Source organism: Rhea pennata, chromosome 13 (genome assembly GCF_028389875.1).
Source record: "Rhea pennata isolate bPtePen1 chromosome 13, bPtePen1.pri, whole genome shotgun sequence".
Taxonomy (NCBI): domain Eukaryota; kingdom Metazoa; phylum Chordata; class Aves; order Rheiformes; family Rheidae; genus Rhea; species Rhea pennata.
Window position 1 is genome coordinate 23,104,183 of NC_084675.1, and position 12,182 is coordinate 23,116,364.

General features: G+C 73.0%; 3 protein-coding genes across 4 annotated transcripts in view; 2 read left to right on the forward strand and 1 right to left on the reverse strand.

The window, feature by feature from the left end:
- The window catches only part of TANGO6 (transport and golgi organization 6 homolog), a 38,315-nt gene extending 33,183 nt beyond the window's left edge, over positions 1 to 5,132 (forward strand). The window contains exons 16-17 of the mRNA XM_062586560.1: positions 2,373 to 2,486; positions 4,882 to 5,132. Of these exons, the coding sequence (XP_062442544.1) occupies positions 2,373 to 2,486; positions 4,882 to 5,058 (291 nt within the window). The 3' untranslated portion in view covers positions 5,059 to 5,132. The remainder of the gene's footprint in view (positions 1 to 2,372; positions 2,487 to 4,881) is intronic.
- Positions 5,133 to 5,841: 709 nt separating this feature from the next.
- Positions 5,842 to 9,573, forward strand: HAS3 (hyaluronan synthase 3). The gene is made up of 4 exons (XM_062586409.1): positions 5,842 to 5,975; positions 7,611 to 8,231; positions 8,417 to 8,518; positions 8,596 to 9,573. The coding sequence occupies exons 2-4, from the start codon at positions 7,611 to 7,613 to the stop codon at positions 9,517 to 9,519; spliced, it is 1,647 nt and encodes a 548-aa protein (XP_062442393.1). The 5' UTR covers positions 5,842 to 5,975; the 3' UTR covers positions 9,520 to 9,573.
- An 841-nt stretch (positions 9,574 to 10,414) lies between these two features.
- CHTF8 (chromosome transmission fidelity factor 8) lies at positions 10,415 to 12,170 on the reverse strand. 2 transcript variants are annotated; one of them, XM_062586577.1, is made up of 4 exons: positions 12,101 to 12,170; positions 11,407 to 11,439; positions 11,194 to 11,311; positions 10,415 to 11,112 (listed from the first exon to the last, which is right to left on the reverse strand). In XM_062586577.1, the coding sequence occupies exons 2-4, from the start codon at positions 11,427 to 11,429 to the stop codon at positions 10,900 to 10,902; spliced, it is 354 nt and encodes a 117-aa protein (XP_062442561.1). In that variant the 5' UTR covers positions 11,430 to 11,439; positions 12,101 to 12,170; the 3' UTR covers positions 10,415 to 10,899. The 2 variants fall into 2 exon arrangements, with proteins under 2 accessions (XP_062442561.1, XP_062442560.1); XM_062586576.1 differs by lacking the exon at positions 12,101 to 12,170 and having other exon boundaries at positions 11,407 to 11,495.
- Positions 12,171 to 12,182: the final 12 nt, after the last annotated feature.

Consider the following 12,182-nt stretch of genomic DNA (forward strand, 5'->3'; position numbering starts at 1 on the left):
GCTTTGTGAACAGCGAAACAGTGTCTCCCGTGCTGGGAATTGCTAGACAGCCCTAAGGAAAGGCAGCGGCATCTGCTCCACCCATAATCATTTCGCTGGAGTAGAAGACCTTGGAGGCATGGTTTGTACCTGCCACAGGCACCTCCTCCCATTTAACGGATCTCCTTAGCGCCCGTTCCTGCTCCCAGGGAGCTGGCGTTGCCGCCGTGGCCGGTGCGGCGGCGTTCGCACCAGCCGGTGGCTCTGGGCGAGAGGCGCCGTCTGCCCGCGCGGCGGGAGCAGGCGGCCGCACAGCGCTGCGCCGGGGCGTCCCGGAGCCGGAGGAGCGAGCCGGGAGCGAACGGCTCCGCAACACGCGCTGCGGTCGCCCTCGCGGACGGCTGAAGCGTTGACTTGGCTGGCGCCGGCGCCGGCGCGAGGCGAGCCGCCCGGAGCCGCGCCGCCGCGCGGGGAGGCGCTCCGCGGGTCTCAGCCTGCGGGAGGCGGAAGGGACTCGGGCCCGTGGAGCTGGGCGCTCCGCGGCCCCGGGCAGGTGCGGCGCCAAGGCGGGGAGCGCAGCGGTCGTGCTGCCGAGCGCGACGGGGGTCAGAGCGGAGCCGGCGGGAGCTGCGGAGTCGCAGGCTCGCGGGCGGCCCCGGTTTGCATCGCGGCTCAGCTGATGGGAGCCGTGACCCTGTGCCGAGCCCTGCCGCCACGGCTCGGGGAGCCTCCTTGTGCCCAGCTCCCAAACGCCCCGGCGCGGCTGGAGGCTGCTGGGTCAGCAGCAGCTGCCGGCACGGTGCGGCGCGGCGCGGAGGGAGCGCAGGCTGCTGGCAGGGCGCCGCTCTGGAAGGAAGTCAAAAGACATAATGAATGTGGGACTCGGGCAGCTTCTCCTGGGTTCCCTTTTGCTGCTGCTCACGCATCAATTGGGTAATGACAGCATTTGATGAGATGCCAATGCACCACACATGCAGCTATTTCGGGAACACGCTAGTTCTTCTAATTCTCCCTGCTGTCACTGACTAATTAGACTCCTTTAACTCTGCCTGCTTTTCTTCAATCTTTCAAAGACGTCTTTGCAGCGGCTGCCCCGTGGAGGGGAGGTGGCGGTGGTGAGCGGGCAGGCTGGCCCCGAGGGCGCTGCCCCTCCGGCAGCCGCGTTTCCGAGCGGGCGCTGCGCGGTACGCGGGAGCGCGTTGCAGTGCTCTGCCGGGGCTCGCTCGCCCTCTGAGAAGGGCAGATTGGGCTTTGGCAAGAGACTGGAGCCATTTCCGTCTCCAGAGGGATTTTCCCAGGCTGGGACATTGCAGACCGCTGGTGGAAGTTGCCGTCCTTGGCGTTTCACTTGCTTCCAGTCTGCAGCACCCGCGGTCGCGGTCTGGCGCGCAGCACGGGCGGCTGCAGTCCCCCTCCGGAGTCACGGTGCCGGCGCTTCTGTGGGACCGGCAGCGTTCAAAGTCGATGTGCTGCAGAAGTGAGTCCCCCGTTTCAGTGCCGTGTAGTGTCACAGGGAACTGCGGCACCGAGTCAGCACAGATCCCCTCTGGGGTCCTGTGCGGCAGGCCGGGTTCCCGCGGCACAAGGAACTGCAGCACCGAGTCAGCCCGGATCCCCTCCGGGGTCCCGTGTGTAAGGGCCGGGACAGGCAGGTTGACCTTGCAGCTCTCTGAGCTGGAGCGAGTCGAGCTCAGGGCACCGCTCTCCTCCTGCCCCTGAGAAAACTCCCTGTGCTTAATTGCTGTTGATGAAATAACTGCCTCGATGTGCTGCTAATCGCTGCCGAGCTCTGCAGCTGCCCGTTGCGACCATGCCCCGAGCAGAGCCCGTCCCGGTCGCCGAAGGGCTGGGTGCCCTTGGGCTGCCCGTGGGGCCAGTGCCGGGTTTATGGCCAGTGGGAATCGCGGCGTCGGAGGTGGGCAGCTCTGCGGGGCCCTGCTCAGGCAGTAAGTGGGTGACCCGGTGTGGCCCGTTCATTTCCAAAACAACCCGGCGCGGTCCGGAGCCACCGTCAGGCTCAGCTGCTCTGGCCCTAGGAAAACTGGGGCGCTGCCAGGGAGGAGTCGGCCTCCAGGTGCCAAAAGGCAGGACAGCCTCTCGGAGGAGCGGCGATCTCGGGTGGGCTTCCAAAGGGGAGCCCCGAGCTCCTCGGGGGGGGTGGGGTGCACGCGACCTCGGCCGCGCCGTGCGCCCGCTCTGCTGGCGAGGCTGCCCCACACCTACACCGTGTGCCCCGGCCAGGCTGCTGGGCCTCCGCGGGCCGGTTCGCAGGCTGCTTTGGCGAGGGGCTCGTGCAGCGCCAGGGCAGGGGTCCTGTGCGGCGGTGCCCGGCCCTGCGCGGCTGCGCGCAGCGGGGACCTTGCCCGCGCTGACGCTCCCCCTTGCCCTCGCAGGTGACCTCCTGTCTGACAGCCATAGCCAAGACGGACCCCGAGGCGGAGGTGCGGAGAGCCGCCGTCCACGTCGTGGTGGTGCTGCTCCGGGGGCTCAGCGAGAAGGCCACCGAGGTGGGTCCCCACGGCGCTCCTGGCGCCAGGGAGCTGCCGCCTCCTCCCTTCTCCTCATCCCTTTCTGGGCAAAGCAAACTGGGCACCTCCGAAGCCCGGGGCACGGAGCGCCCGGCACGACGCGCCCCCGGCGTAGCCGGCTGCCCCGCGGGACGTGCGTGGGTTCAGGCGCCCGCCGCCCTCGGAGGCAGCGGAGAGCACGGCCTGACCCTTGGGCCCTGTTTACGGGGAACTCGCAGTTTCAGGTCGCTGCCGAGGAAGATGGTGCTGAGCCAGGGTCCCTTTCCTTGCGGGATGCCGAGCGGTGCCCTCGCTGGCGCGCTCGGCCGCGAGCACCGCGTGCTGCCGCCGGCGCGCAGAGCAGCTCGCCCGGCAGCCGCCGCAGGGGCGCGGAGCTGTGATCGCTGCTGCTCCGGGCTCAGGCGCCGTGCGCTGGGATTCCCGCGGGAGCCTGGGAGCCGTCCGGCCTGGCGGGAGCCTGGGGCAGGAACGGGGGCAGCGGATCCTCCCCGGCTGCTGCCGGAGCCGCTCGCGTCCTTGTCCTGTGCTGCCGGGAGGCGCGCGGGGCCGGGGCGGGACGTGGGCTCCCCGCCGGAGCCGCGCAGGGGCACGGGGCAGCGCCGGGCTCGTGCTCGCGCGGCGATGGTGTCTCCGTGCAGCGGAGCACCGCACGGGAGCCGCTGCGGAGACGGAGCTCAGCGGAGGAGCGCGCCGCGCGGGGCCGGCCCGTTGCACAGGCAGCAGTTTCCCCCGCAGTGCTCGCAGGCCGCAGGCTCGCTGCAGGGCGCAAATGAAAAGAGCGTTTTTATGAGGACAACTCATATCCAGGCTAAATATATTCCTCTGCAAAGTCTGGCACAGGCATCACGCTCCTGGGCCCGGGCGCGATCAGGGCAGCTCAGCGCCTCCGCCGCGGCAGCTTCCCAGCGGGTCGCCGGCCTCAGCCCTGCTGCTTCCTCCTCGGCACGAGCCGGCACGCGGCAGCAGCCAGCGGAAAGGAATCCCAGCCCGACCTGCTCTGCCGCGGTTCTGCTCGCCGCGCTGGTGCTCGTCCCTCGCCGCAGCGACGGGCTCGCCTGGCGCAGAAACGGCTGTGGCGGAGGGCGCGCGGAGCCGGGAGCGCGGCGCTGCCCGGCCCTGCAGCGGAGGGGAGGGCTGGCGCGGCTGGGGCCCGCGCGGGCTCCGCGTGGAAAAGAAAAATGCCGGCTCCAGCGTCGGGAGTAGCACGGGCGAGCGGGAGCACGAGGCCTGGGGTCGCCGGCGCTTGGTTGCAGCCGAGGGGCGAACTCCCCTTCCCTGTGGGTGCTCCAGCTGCTGTGCCCTCGCCTGGCTCCCAGTTCCTCCTCCCTGGGCTCTGCTCGGCTCTGCCTCGCTGCTGGGAAGGGCCCGGCAGCTGCAGGAACCTGCCCCGGAGCCCGGCGCGCCTGGCACCTCCTGCTCCGCGCGGGCAGGGGCGCACCCGCCCTCGCGGCTCGGCGCCGGCACGGCACGGCGAGCGGGGCCCCGCGCTCCGGGGGCGGCCGGCACCTCGGCGGCCCCGGGGACGCGGCGCGGGCTCGGCGGCGTTCTGGCACCGCTGATCCGTTCTGTCCCCACGCCCAGCCCGGGCCACGGAGGCCGGCGGCGGCGGGAGCCGCAGGGCAGCGCCCGGTTGTGCAAAGCCGAGCACTCGCCCCAGGGCCTCGGCCTGAGTATTTTGACTTGGAAATGACCTGTTTTCCGAGGGCTCCCAGTTCCCGGCTTTTCTTCCTGCTTCCCAGCAGGCCTCTGTTCCCAGGAAGGAAACAAGCTGCTCCCACGGGAATCCCCGGAGCGAGGTGCTGTGTGGCACAGCATGGCACCCCCCAGGGCTCGGCCCCGCGCTGCCGGGGAGGCCGAGAGCCCGGCAGCCAGCCGGGAGCCGGGGCGGCTCGGCGGACAGAGCAGGCGGCTCGCGCAGGAGCAGTCTGTGGGGTCCGGGCACGGCTCCTGGCTCCCCCGGCTGCTCTCCACGCTGCAGCGTGCCAGTGCCTTCGGTGCTGCACCCCGTTCCCATTCCTGTTTCACGCCCCAACCCTGGAGCTGGTTGCCCCTTGTCCCTGGGGTGCACCCGGAGCCAATCTTCCCGTGTCTCCGGGACGCAGCCGGAGCTGATCTCCCTGTGTCTTTGGTGTGCACCCGGAGCTGATCTCTCCGCGGCCCCAGGATGCACCCAGAACTGCTCACCCCATGTTCCCGGGACACGTGCCTGGAGCTGGGGCACTCAGGGAGCCGGCGCTCGGCGGTGTGGGGTGCAAAGAGCCTCTTGCATTAACTGTACTGCTGTGAACGGGGGAAACTGAGTCACGGGAGGGGGCCGGGGCTCGCGGCCTCTTGGGCTGTGCCGGCCGCGGGGCTGACGGCAGCCTCACCGCAGGTGCTGCGGGACATGCTGCGGGACCTGTACCGGCTGCTGAAGCACGTGGCGGCGGCGGAGCCCGACGGCGCCGCCGTGCTGCACGCCCAGCTGGCGCTGGAGGAGCTGGACGAGGCCGTGAGGAGGCAGCTCTTCCCCCCGCAGCGCCTGCAGAAGAGGATCGTGGTGCTGCCCTAGCAGCGCTCAGCGCCGCGGCCGCTGCTGCTCCGTCTGCGCGGCCGAGGCCAGAATAAAAGGAAAAACTTCCCAGCGGTGTGTGTGCACGTGCGTGTGTGTGCACGTCTCCTTGGGAGCCGCGCTGGGTGCCGGCCGGGTCCCTCGTGTGGGGGGCAGCGGTGGGTGCTGGGCGAGGGGCAAAAGCTCCGGGGCTGGGGGTGAATTGGGGCATCGGCCCCCGAGCCAGGGCTGGACGAGGGTGCCCGGCTCGGAGAGGGGCGCGGGGAGAGGCCGCTGCAGCCCTGCCGGGCCCCCTCCCCGAGAGCTGCTGGTGGTGGGCGAGGAGCGTCCTGCAAGTGGCGGCTCGAGCCGAGCCCCTGCCAGGCGGGACGCCCGCAGCCCAGGCCGGGGGTGGCCGAGGGGGCCGGGGGAAGCGGCCCGGTGTTCCCGTGCCCGGCCCCACCGCGGCAAACGGGCCGGCCGGGGCCGAGCCCCCTCCTGCCCGGGGGGGCCGGCGGCCAGGGCGCCTGCGGGGCGCCAGCTCGGTGCTCGGGGACGTCCGCGCGCCGGGCTCAGCCCCGTCCCCGTCCCCGCCGGGGCTGCACGGCTCCGCGCGCGCCGGCAGCGCAGTGTCCTTGTGGCGGCGGCGGCGGTGGTGGCGGCGGCTCCCCGTCGCGCGGCCGCGGTGCCGGCCCGGCTCGCCGGTGCTGCCGGCTGGGCTCTGCTGCCCGGCCTCGGAGCCAGCCGCCGGGGGAAGGGTTTTCAATGAAAAGTCTCTTTTAATGGTGTTTTCTGGCCTCCTGGCTGCAAATCTGCCTCGGCAAACAAGGAGATTTCTGTGCTGGAGGAGGAGGAAATTTTATTTATACCTCGGGAGGTGTTTCCGCAGTGAGCCGCAGGACGGCGGCGGGCGCAGGGTCCGCGAGCCGCGCCGAAAGGTAAGGGGCTGCGGGGGTCCCCGGCGGGGAGAGCGGTGCCGCGGGCCCCCCCCCCCCCGGCCCCGTCGCTGCTGCTCGGCACCTGCCGGCGTGGCGGACCCCGCGCTCGCCCCGCGGCGCGACCCAGCCGGCTTTGCGCCTCCGCGACGGGGCGGGGAACGGCCGGGACGGGCCCGAAGCCTCCCGGCTCCGCGTGCCACTGCCGTTCCTCTGCCACAGCCCAGGCCCGCTGCCACCCCCCGGCCCGGAGCCCCCGGAGCCGGATTCGAGCCCGGGACAGGGAGGCTGCAGCTCCTTCACCTCCCTCCCCGGGGTGGCCCCACGCCAGTCGGCCCCGGGTGTCTCCGCGTGTCCCCACAGCCACCGGAGGGGGTGGCCCGTGGGACGCGACGGGCAGCGCCGCAGTGACCCGTGGGTGTCACGGGCACGGTGCAGCCGGCCCGGTGAAGGGGGTGGCACAGGGGGCGGCTGGCAGCGGGGCAGCCCGGGGGGGCAGCGCTGCCCTGGCCCGGCGCCGCGTAGCGGGGCCCCGGGGCCGGGGGAGCTGCTGGAGCTGAGGCAGGCGGTGCTGGTGCACGCGGTGGTGCTGCTGGTGCCAGAGCCGGTGCCGGAGCTGGTGCCAGTGGAGGTGCTAGAGCCGAGGCAGGCGGTGCAGGTGCAGGTGCCGGTGCCGGTGCCGGGGGAGGTGTCACAGCCGGGGCAGGCGGTGCCGGTGCCCGGGGTGGTGCTGCCGGTGCCGGAGCCGGTGCCGGGGGAGGTGCTAGAGCCGAGGCAGGCGCCACCGGTGCCGGAGCCGGTGCCGGGGGAGGTGCTGGAGCCGGTGCCGGCCGTGCCGGAGCCGGTGCCGGGGAAGGTGTCACAGCCGGGGCAGGCGGTGCCGGTGCCCGGGGTGGTGCCGCCGGTGCTGGTGCCGGTGCCGGTGCCGGGCGGGGCCCCCGCGGGCTGCGGGCGGTGCCGGCCCCGCTGCCGTATAAAGCGGCGGCGCGGGCCGGGCTGGGCGCACAGCGGCGGCGGCGCGGCCGGGCTGAGCGGCACCACCGGCTCCTCCACGGTGAGTCCCGGCCCCTCCCGCCCCGCCGGTGCCGGCTCCGGGCGCCGCCGCCCCCGCTGCGCTGCGGGACGGGCCGCGGAGCCGCCGGCAGCGGCACCGGCACCGGGGGGGGCGGCGGGAGGGGCTGGAGGCGGCGGCTGCGGCTGCGGCACCCCGGGGACCAGCCCTGCCCGTCCCCCCACACCCCCCCCCCGGCACCCTGGCTGCATCCCGGGGCCCCCGGGCCTCCCCTGCCCGCCTCCCCCCCCCCCCCCCCGGCACCTCCCATGCTCGTGCAGCGCCCCGGGGCCCCCGCAGCCCCGGTGGTGCCCCAGGCTCTGCCGCGCTCGGTGTCCCCGGCGTCCCCGGCCCTGCCGCTGGGGGTCCCGGAGGCGGCGAGCCGGGTGCCGCCAGCCTCCCTGCTGGACAGGGGTCCCGGGGGCCGTTCCCGCCTGCGGCTCCAGCATCCCTGCTCGGCCCCGGAGCCCAGCCGCCCCCAGACCCTGCTGCCGGAGGGGGGGAAGGACGTGGGAACGGGGCCCCCGGAGCTGGCGGCCGGGGCGCCGCGTGCCGGGCCGTGCCCCGACCTTCCCGCTCCCGCCCAGATGCCAGCGAGCCTCTCCACGGCGCTGCGCGTGGTGGGGACCAGCCTCTTCGCCCTGGCGGTGCTGGGGGGCATCCTGGCCGCCTACGTCACCGGCTACCAGTTCATCCACACGGAGAAGCACTACCTCTCCTTCGGGCTGTACGGCGCCATCCTGGCGCTGCACCTCTTCATCCAGAGCCTCTTCGCCTTCCTGGAGCACCGGCGCATGCGGGGCGCGGGGCAGCCGGGGCGCCCGGGCCGCTCCGTGGCCCTCTGCATCGCTGCCTACCAGGAGGACCCCGACTACCTGAAGAAGTGCCTGCGCTCCGCCAAGCGCATCGCCTTCCCCGGCCTCAAAGTGGTCATGGTGGTGGACGGCAACGGCCCCGACGATGCCTACATGCGGGACATCTTCCACGAGGTCATGGGCTCCGAGCGGGCCGGCAGCTACGTCTGGAGGAGCAACTTCCACGCGCGGGGCGAGGGGGAGACGGAGGCCGGGCTGCGGGAGGGGCTGGCGCGGGTCCAGGCGCTGGTGCGCGGCACCACCTACTCCTGCGTCCTGCAGAAGTGGGGCGGGAAGCGCGAGGTGATGTACACGGCCTTCCGGGCGCTCGGCGACTCCGTCGACTACATCCAGGTGGGCGCGCGGGCCGGGCGAGGGGACCCGGGCGGCGCGGGGGCGGGGGGGGGAGCGGAGCCCCGCGGGGCGCTGCCGCGGCTCGCCGGCCGCGGCTCGGGCTTGCCCGGCGGGCGGGCGCGCGTGGGCGGCCCGGCGCGGCGCCGTGCCGCGCGGCGGGGCCCCGACCTTCCCTCCGCTCCCAGGTGTGTGACTCAGACACGGTGCTGGACCCCGCCTGCACCACCGAGATGCTCCGCGTCCTGGAGGCCGACCCCCGCGTCGGCGGCGTCGGCGGCGACGTCCAGGTACGGCGGCGGCCCCGGGGCGGGGGGCCGTGGGGGCGGCACGGCGGTGCCGGCTCTCACGGCCTCTTCCCCTGCAGATCCTGAACAAGTACGACTCGTGGATCTCCTTCCTGAGCAGCGTGCGCTACTGGATGGCCTTCAACGTGGAGCGCGCCTGCCAGTCCTACTTCGGGTGCGTGCAGTGCATCAGCGGGCCCCTGGGCATGTACCGCAACGCCCTCCTGCAGCACTTCCTCGAGGACTGGTACCACCAGACCTTCCTGGGCAGCAAGTGCAGCTTCGGGGACGACCGGCACCTGACGAACCGCGTCCTCAGCCTGGGCTACCAGACCAAGTACACGGCCCGCTCCAAGTGCCTGACGGAGACGCCCACCCGCTACCTGCGCTGGCTCAACCAGCAGACCCGCTGGAGCAAGTCCTACTTCCGCGAGTGGCTCTACAATGCCCTGTGGTTCCACAAGCACCACCTCTGGATGACCTACGAGTCCGTGGTGACCGGCTTCTTCCCCTTCTTCCTCATCGCCACCGTGATCCAGCTCTTCTACCGCGGGCGTATCTGGAACATCCTCCTCTTCCTCCTGACGGTGCAGCTGGTGGGCATCATCAAGGCCACGTACGCCTGCTTCCTCCGGGGCAACGCCGAGATGATCTTCATGTCCCTCTATGCCCTGCTCTACATGTCCAGCCTGCTGCCCGCCAAGATGTTCGCCATCGCCACCATCAACAAGTCGGGCTGGGGCACGTCGGGGCGCCGGACCATCGTGGTCAACTTCGTGGGGCTGCTGCCGGTGTCGGTGTGGGTGGCCGTGCTGCTGGGCGGGCTGGCCTACACCGCCTACAGCCAGGACCTCTTCAGCGAGACCGAGGTGGCCTTCCTCGTCTCAGGCGCCATCCTCTACGCCTGCTACTGGGTGGCCCTGCTCATGCTCTACCTGGCCATCGTGGCCCGGCGCTGCGGTAAGCGGCAGGAGCAGTGCGGGCTGGCCTTCGCCGAGGTGTGAGCGCGGGGCGCGGGAGGGGCGCACGGCTCCTGTCTTGCTGCTGTGTTTTTTTTTTTTTTTCCTTCTTTTCCGTTTCTCTTTTCCTTTCGTTTCTTCTCTTCTTTTTTTCTTTTTTTTTTTCCTTTGGTTTCCTTTGTAAGAAACAAACGGCTGCCTGGCCCCGGGCGCGCTGGAGCACCCGCAGGAGCAGGTCTCAGCCGAGCCCCCGCGCAGCCGCGGTGCTGGCTGCCGCGTCCCTGCCGGCCCCCCCCGTCCTTCGGTGCTTTCTGGGGGGCCCTCGCGGGCCTCCCGCGGTGCTACGGAGAAACGGTCCCGCCCGCGCGCCCCGGAGCCGGCTGCGGGCTCGGCCTGCTGCGGCCGCCGGCGTCGTCCCGTCGCTGGCGCGGGAGGGACGCCGTGTCCCGAGGCGGCCGGCGGCTCTCCGCTCACCGCCGCGGTGCTTCTCCCCTCCCCTCCCCTCTCCCGCGGGGCCGGGCGCTTTGCTTGTGGCCGCGTGTGCGTGCGGGCACGGTCCCGCGGGGCCGGGCTGAGCGCGGGCGCCGGCAGCGGGGCGCCCGCCGGGCCGGGCAGCGCCTTCGCCCAAGAGCCGGGCGAGCGCGAGGCTGCAGGCAGCTCCCGCCGGGCGGGCGCGTCGCGCAGCGGGGGCGGGCGCCGCGCAGCCGCCTCCCCCGGCCTCTCCTCTGCCCGCAGCCCCGGGCGCGAGGAGGGGAGCTGGCAGCGGCGAGGCGCCGGGCGGGGGGCCCGGGCATGCCGAGGCGGGCGGGGAGAGCCGGTTCCCAGCCTTTCCCTGCCTGCCGGGTCCCCCGGGTACCCGCCCGGGCCGTCCCCTGGCTCCCTCCCCTGGGCCCTCTTTTTCAGGGCAAGAACCTTTCTACGGTTGAACATCTGGCTTTTTTATTTAATACGAGGTTTTTTAGGAGACTTTTGTAGCTCTTTTGGTATTTACACTTATCGCTGATTATTTGTAAAACTATTTATTTTTTAATGTGTATTTTTTCATATTTTAAGAGTCTGTTTTTGTATCCCGAGGGATTTGTCACAATAAAGACTTGCACAGAGAAAGGCTGCTGAGTTGGGGAGCGGGGGAATCGCGGCCCTGTCCCAGCCCCGCTGGTGCCCAGCGCCAACAGGCGGGTGCTCAGCTCCGGCCCCAGCCGCTCCCGGGGTCGCTCGTAGAGGGTGACGCAGGGCGGCAGTGCGGGACCAGCGGCGCCGAGCGCGCCGTGGCGGCCGGACCGTGCTGCGGCGGAGGCAGGGCCGGCGTCGCCGAGGGCCGGGCACCCCCGGAGGCAGAGCCGCGTCCAGCAGGGCCGGTCCCGGGGGGGGGGGCAGTGGGGGGCTCGCCCCCTCCGCGGCCCGTCTCCGGCAGGCGCCCGGCCGTCACGCCTTCTTGGGCACGTTGGTGACGATGGGCTTGGGGCGGGTTTTGAAGAGAAGCTTGGTCCTGATGAGGGCGGTCACGGCGTAGCGGGCGGAGGCGGCCGCGGGGCCGGGCTCGCCGGGGCCCTGCTTCACCAGCACGGCGAAGGGCTTCTCCAGCTGCACCACCCTCCCGTAGAGGATGTGGTGGCCCACGATGAGCACGGGAACCCCCTGGGGCGAGGGGCGGGCGGAGGTGGGGGGCGCCTGCCGGGCGCCGGCGGCCCCGCCGCGGCCGCGCCCCGGGCTCCTCACCTCGCGCGTGTAGTGCAGGTCGCCCAGGAGGCTGCCGGCCAGCCCCCCGCCGCCGCCGCGCGCCTCCACCTCGCCCTGCAGCTCCAGCAGCACCCACTCCGCCGGGCCGCTGGCGCCGCTGCAACGGCGCAGGCTCCTTTACCGGGGGGGGGGGGCAGCCACCGGCCCAGCCGGGCCGCAGCAGTGGGGGGGGATAGGGAGGAGGGGGCTCACCTAGAGATCACGATCTGCACCATGCTCCGGGGGCTGCGAGGAACCGCTGCAGCGGGTCAGCGCCGGGCCAGGCCGAGCCGGGGGGAACCGGGCCAGGCCGCTCGCCCGGGAGCTCCAGACGCCCCCGCCCCCGCCCGGCCGTCGGTGCCGGGCCCGGACTGGGCAAGGCGGCTGCGCCCCGCGGGGCCGCCACAGTCCGAGCCCCTGGCCCCACTGACCCCCCTTAGCCCCGCAGCACCCCCCAGCCCCACTGAACTCCCCCCAGCCCGACCCCCCTGGCCCCGCAGCACCCCCCGGCCCCACTGACCCCCCTTAGCCCCACAGAAACCCCCAGCCCCACTGACCCCCCCAGCCCGACCCCCTGGCCCCGCAGCACCCCCCAGCCCCACTGCCCCCCCCAGCCCGGCCCCCCCGGCCCCGCAGCACCCCCCAGCCCCACTGACCCCCCCAGCCCGGCCCCTCTGGCCCCGCAGCACCCCCCAGCCCCACTGACCCCCCCCAGCCCGACCCCCCGGCCCCGCAGCACCCCGCAGCCCCACTGCCCCCCCCAGCCCGACCCCTCTGGCCCCGCAGCACCCCCCAGCCCCACTGACCCCCCCAGCCCGGCCCCCCCAGCCCCGCAGCACCCCCAGTCCAGCCCCCCCCCCGGCGCCGCGGCTCCCCCCGGCCCGCTGCCGGCCCGGCCCCCCCTCACCGCCGTGCGGTCCCGGCCGGGGGGGGGCGGGTGGTTTCACGGTCACCCGGCAACAAGCCGAATCTCCCGCCGCGCCGCTCTG

Bases quoted from the DNA above. Each gene is read 5' to 3' on its own strand.
- HAS3 (XM_062586409.1), top strand. From the start codon at position 7,611: ATGCCAGCGAGCCTCTCCACGGCGCTGCGCGTGGTGGGGACCAGCCTC. The intron at 8,232-8,416 runs GTGGGCGCGCGG...CTCCGCTCCCAG, and splicing joins ACTCCGTCGACTACATCCAG to GTGTGTGACTCAGACACGGT. The intron at 8,519-8,595 runs GTACGGCGGCGG...CTTCCCCTGCAG, and splicing joins GCGTCGGCGGCGACGTCCAG to ATCCTGAACAAGTACGACTC.
- CHTF8 (XM_062586577.1), bottom strand. From the start codon at position 11,429: ATGGTGCAGATCGTGATCTCTAG. The intron at 11,312-11,406 runs GTGAGCCCCCTC...GCGCCGTTGCAG, and splicing joins GTGCAGATCGTGATCTCTAG to CGGCGCCAGCGGCCCGGCGG. The intron at 11,113-11,193 runs GTGAGGAGCCCG...CCCTCGCCCCAG, and splicing joins ACCTGCACTACACGCGCGAG to GGGGTTCCCGTGCTCATCGT.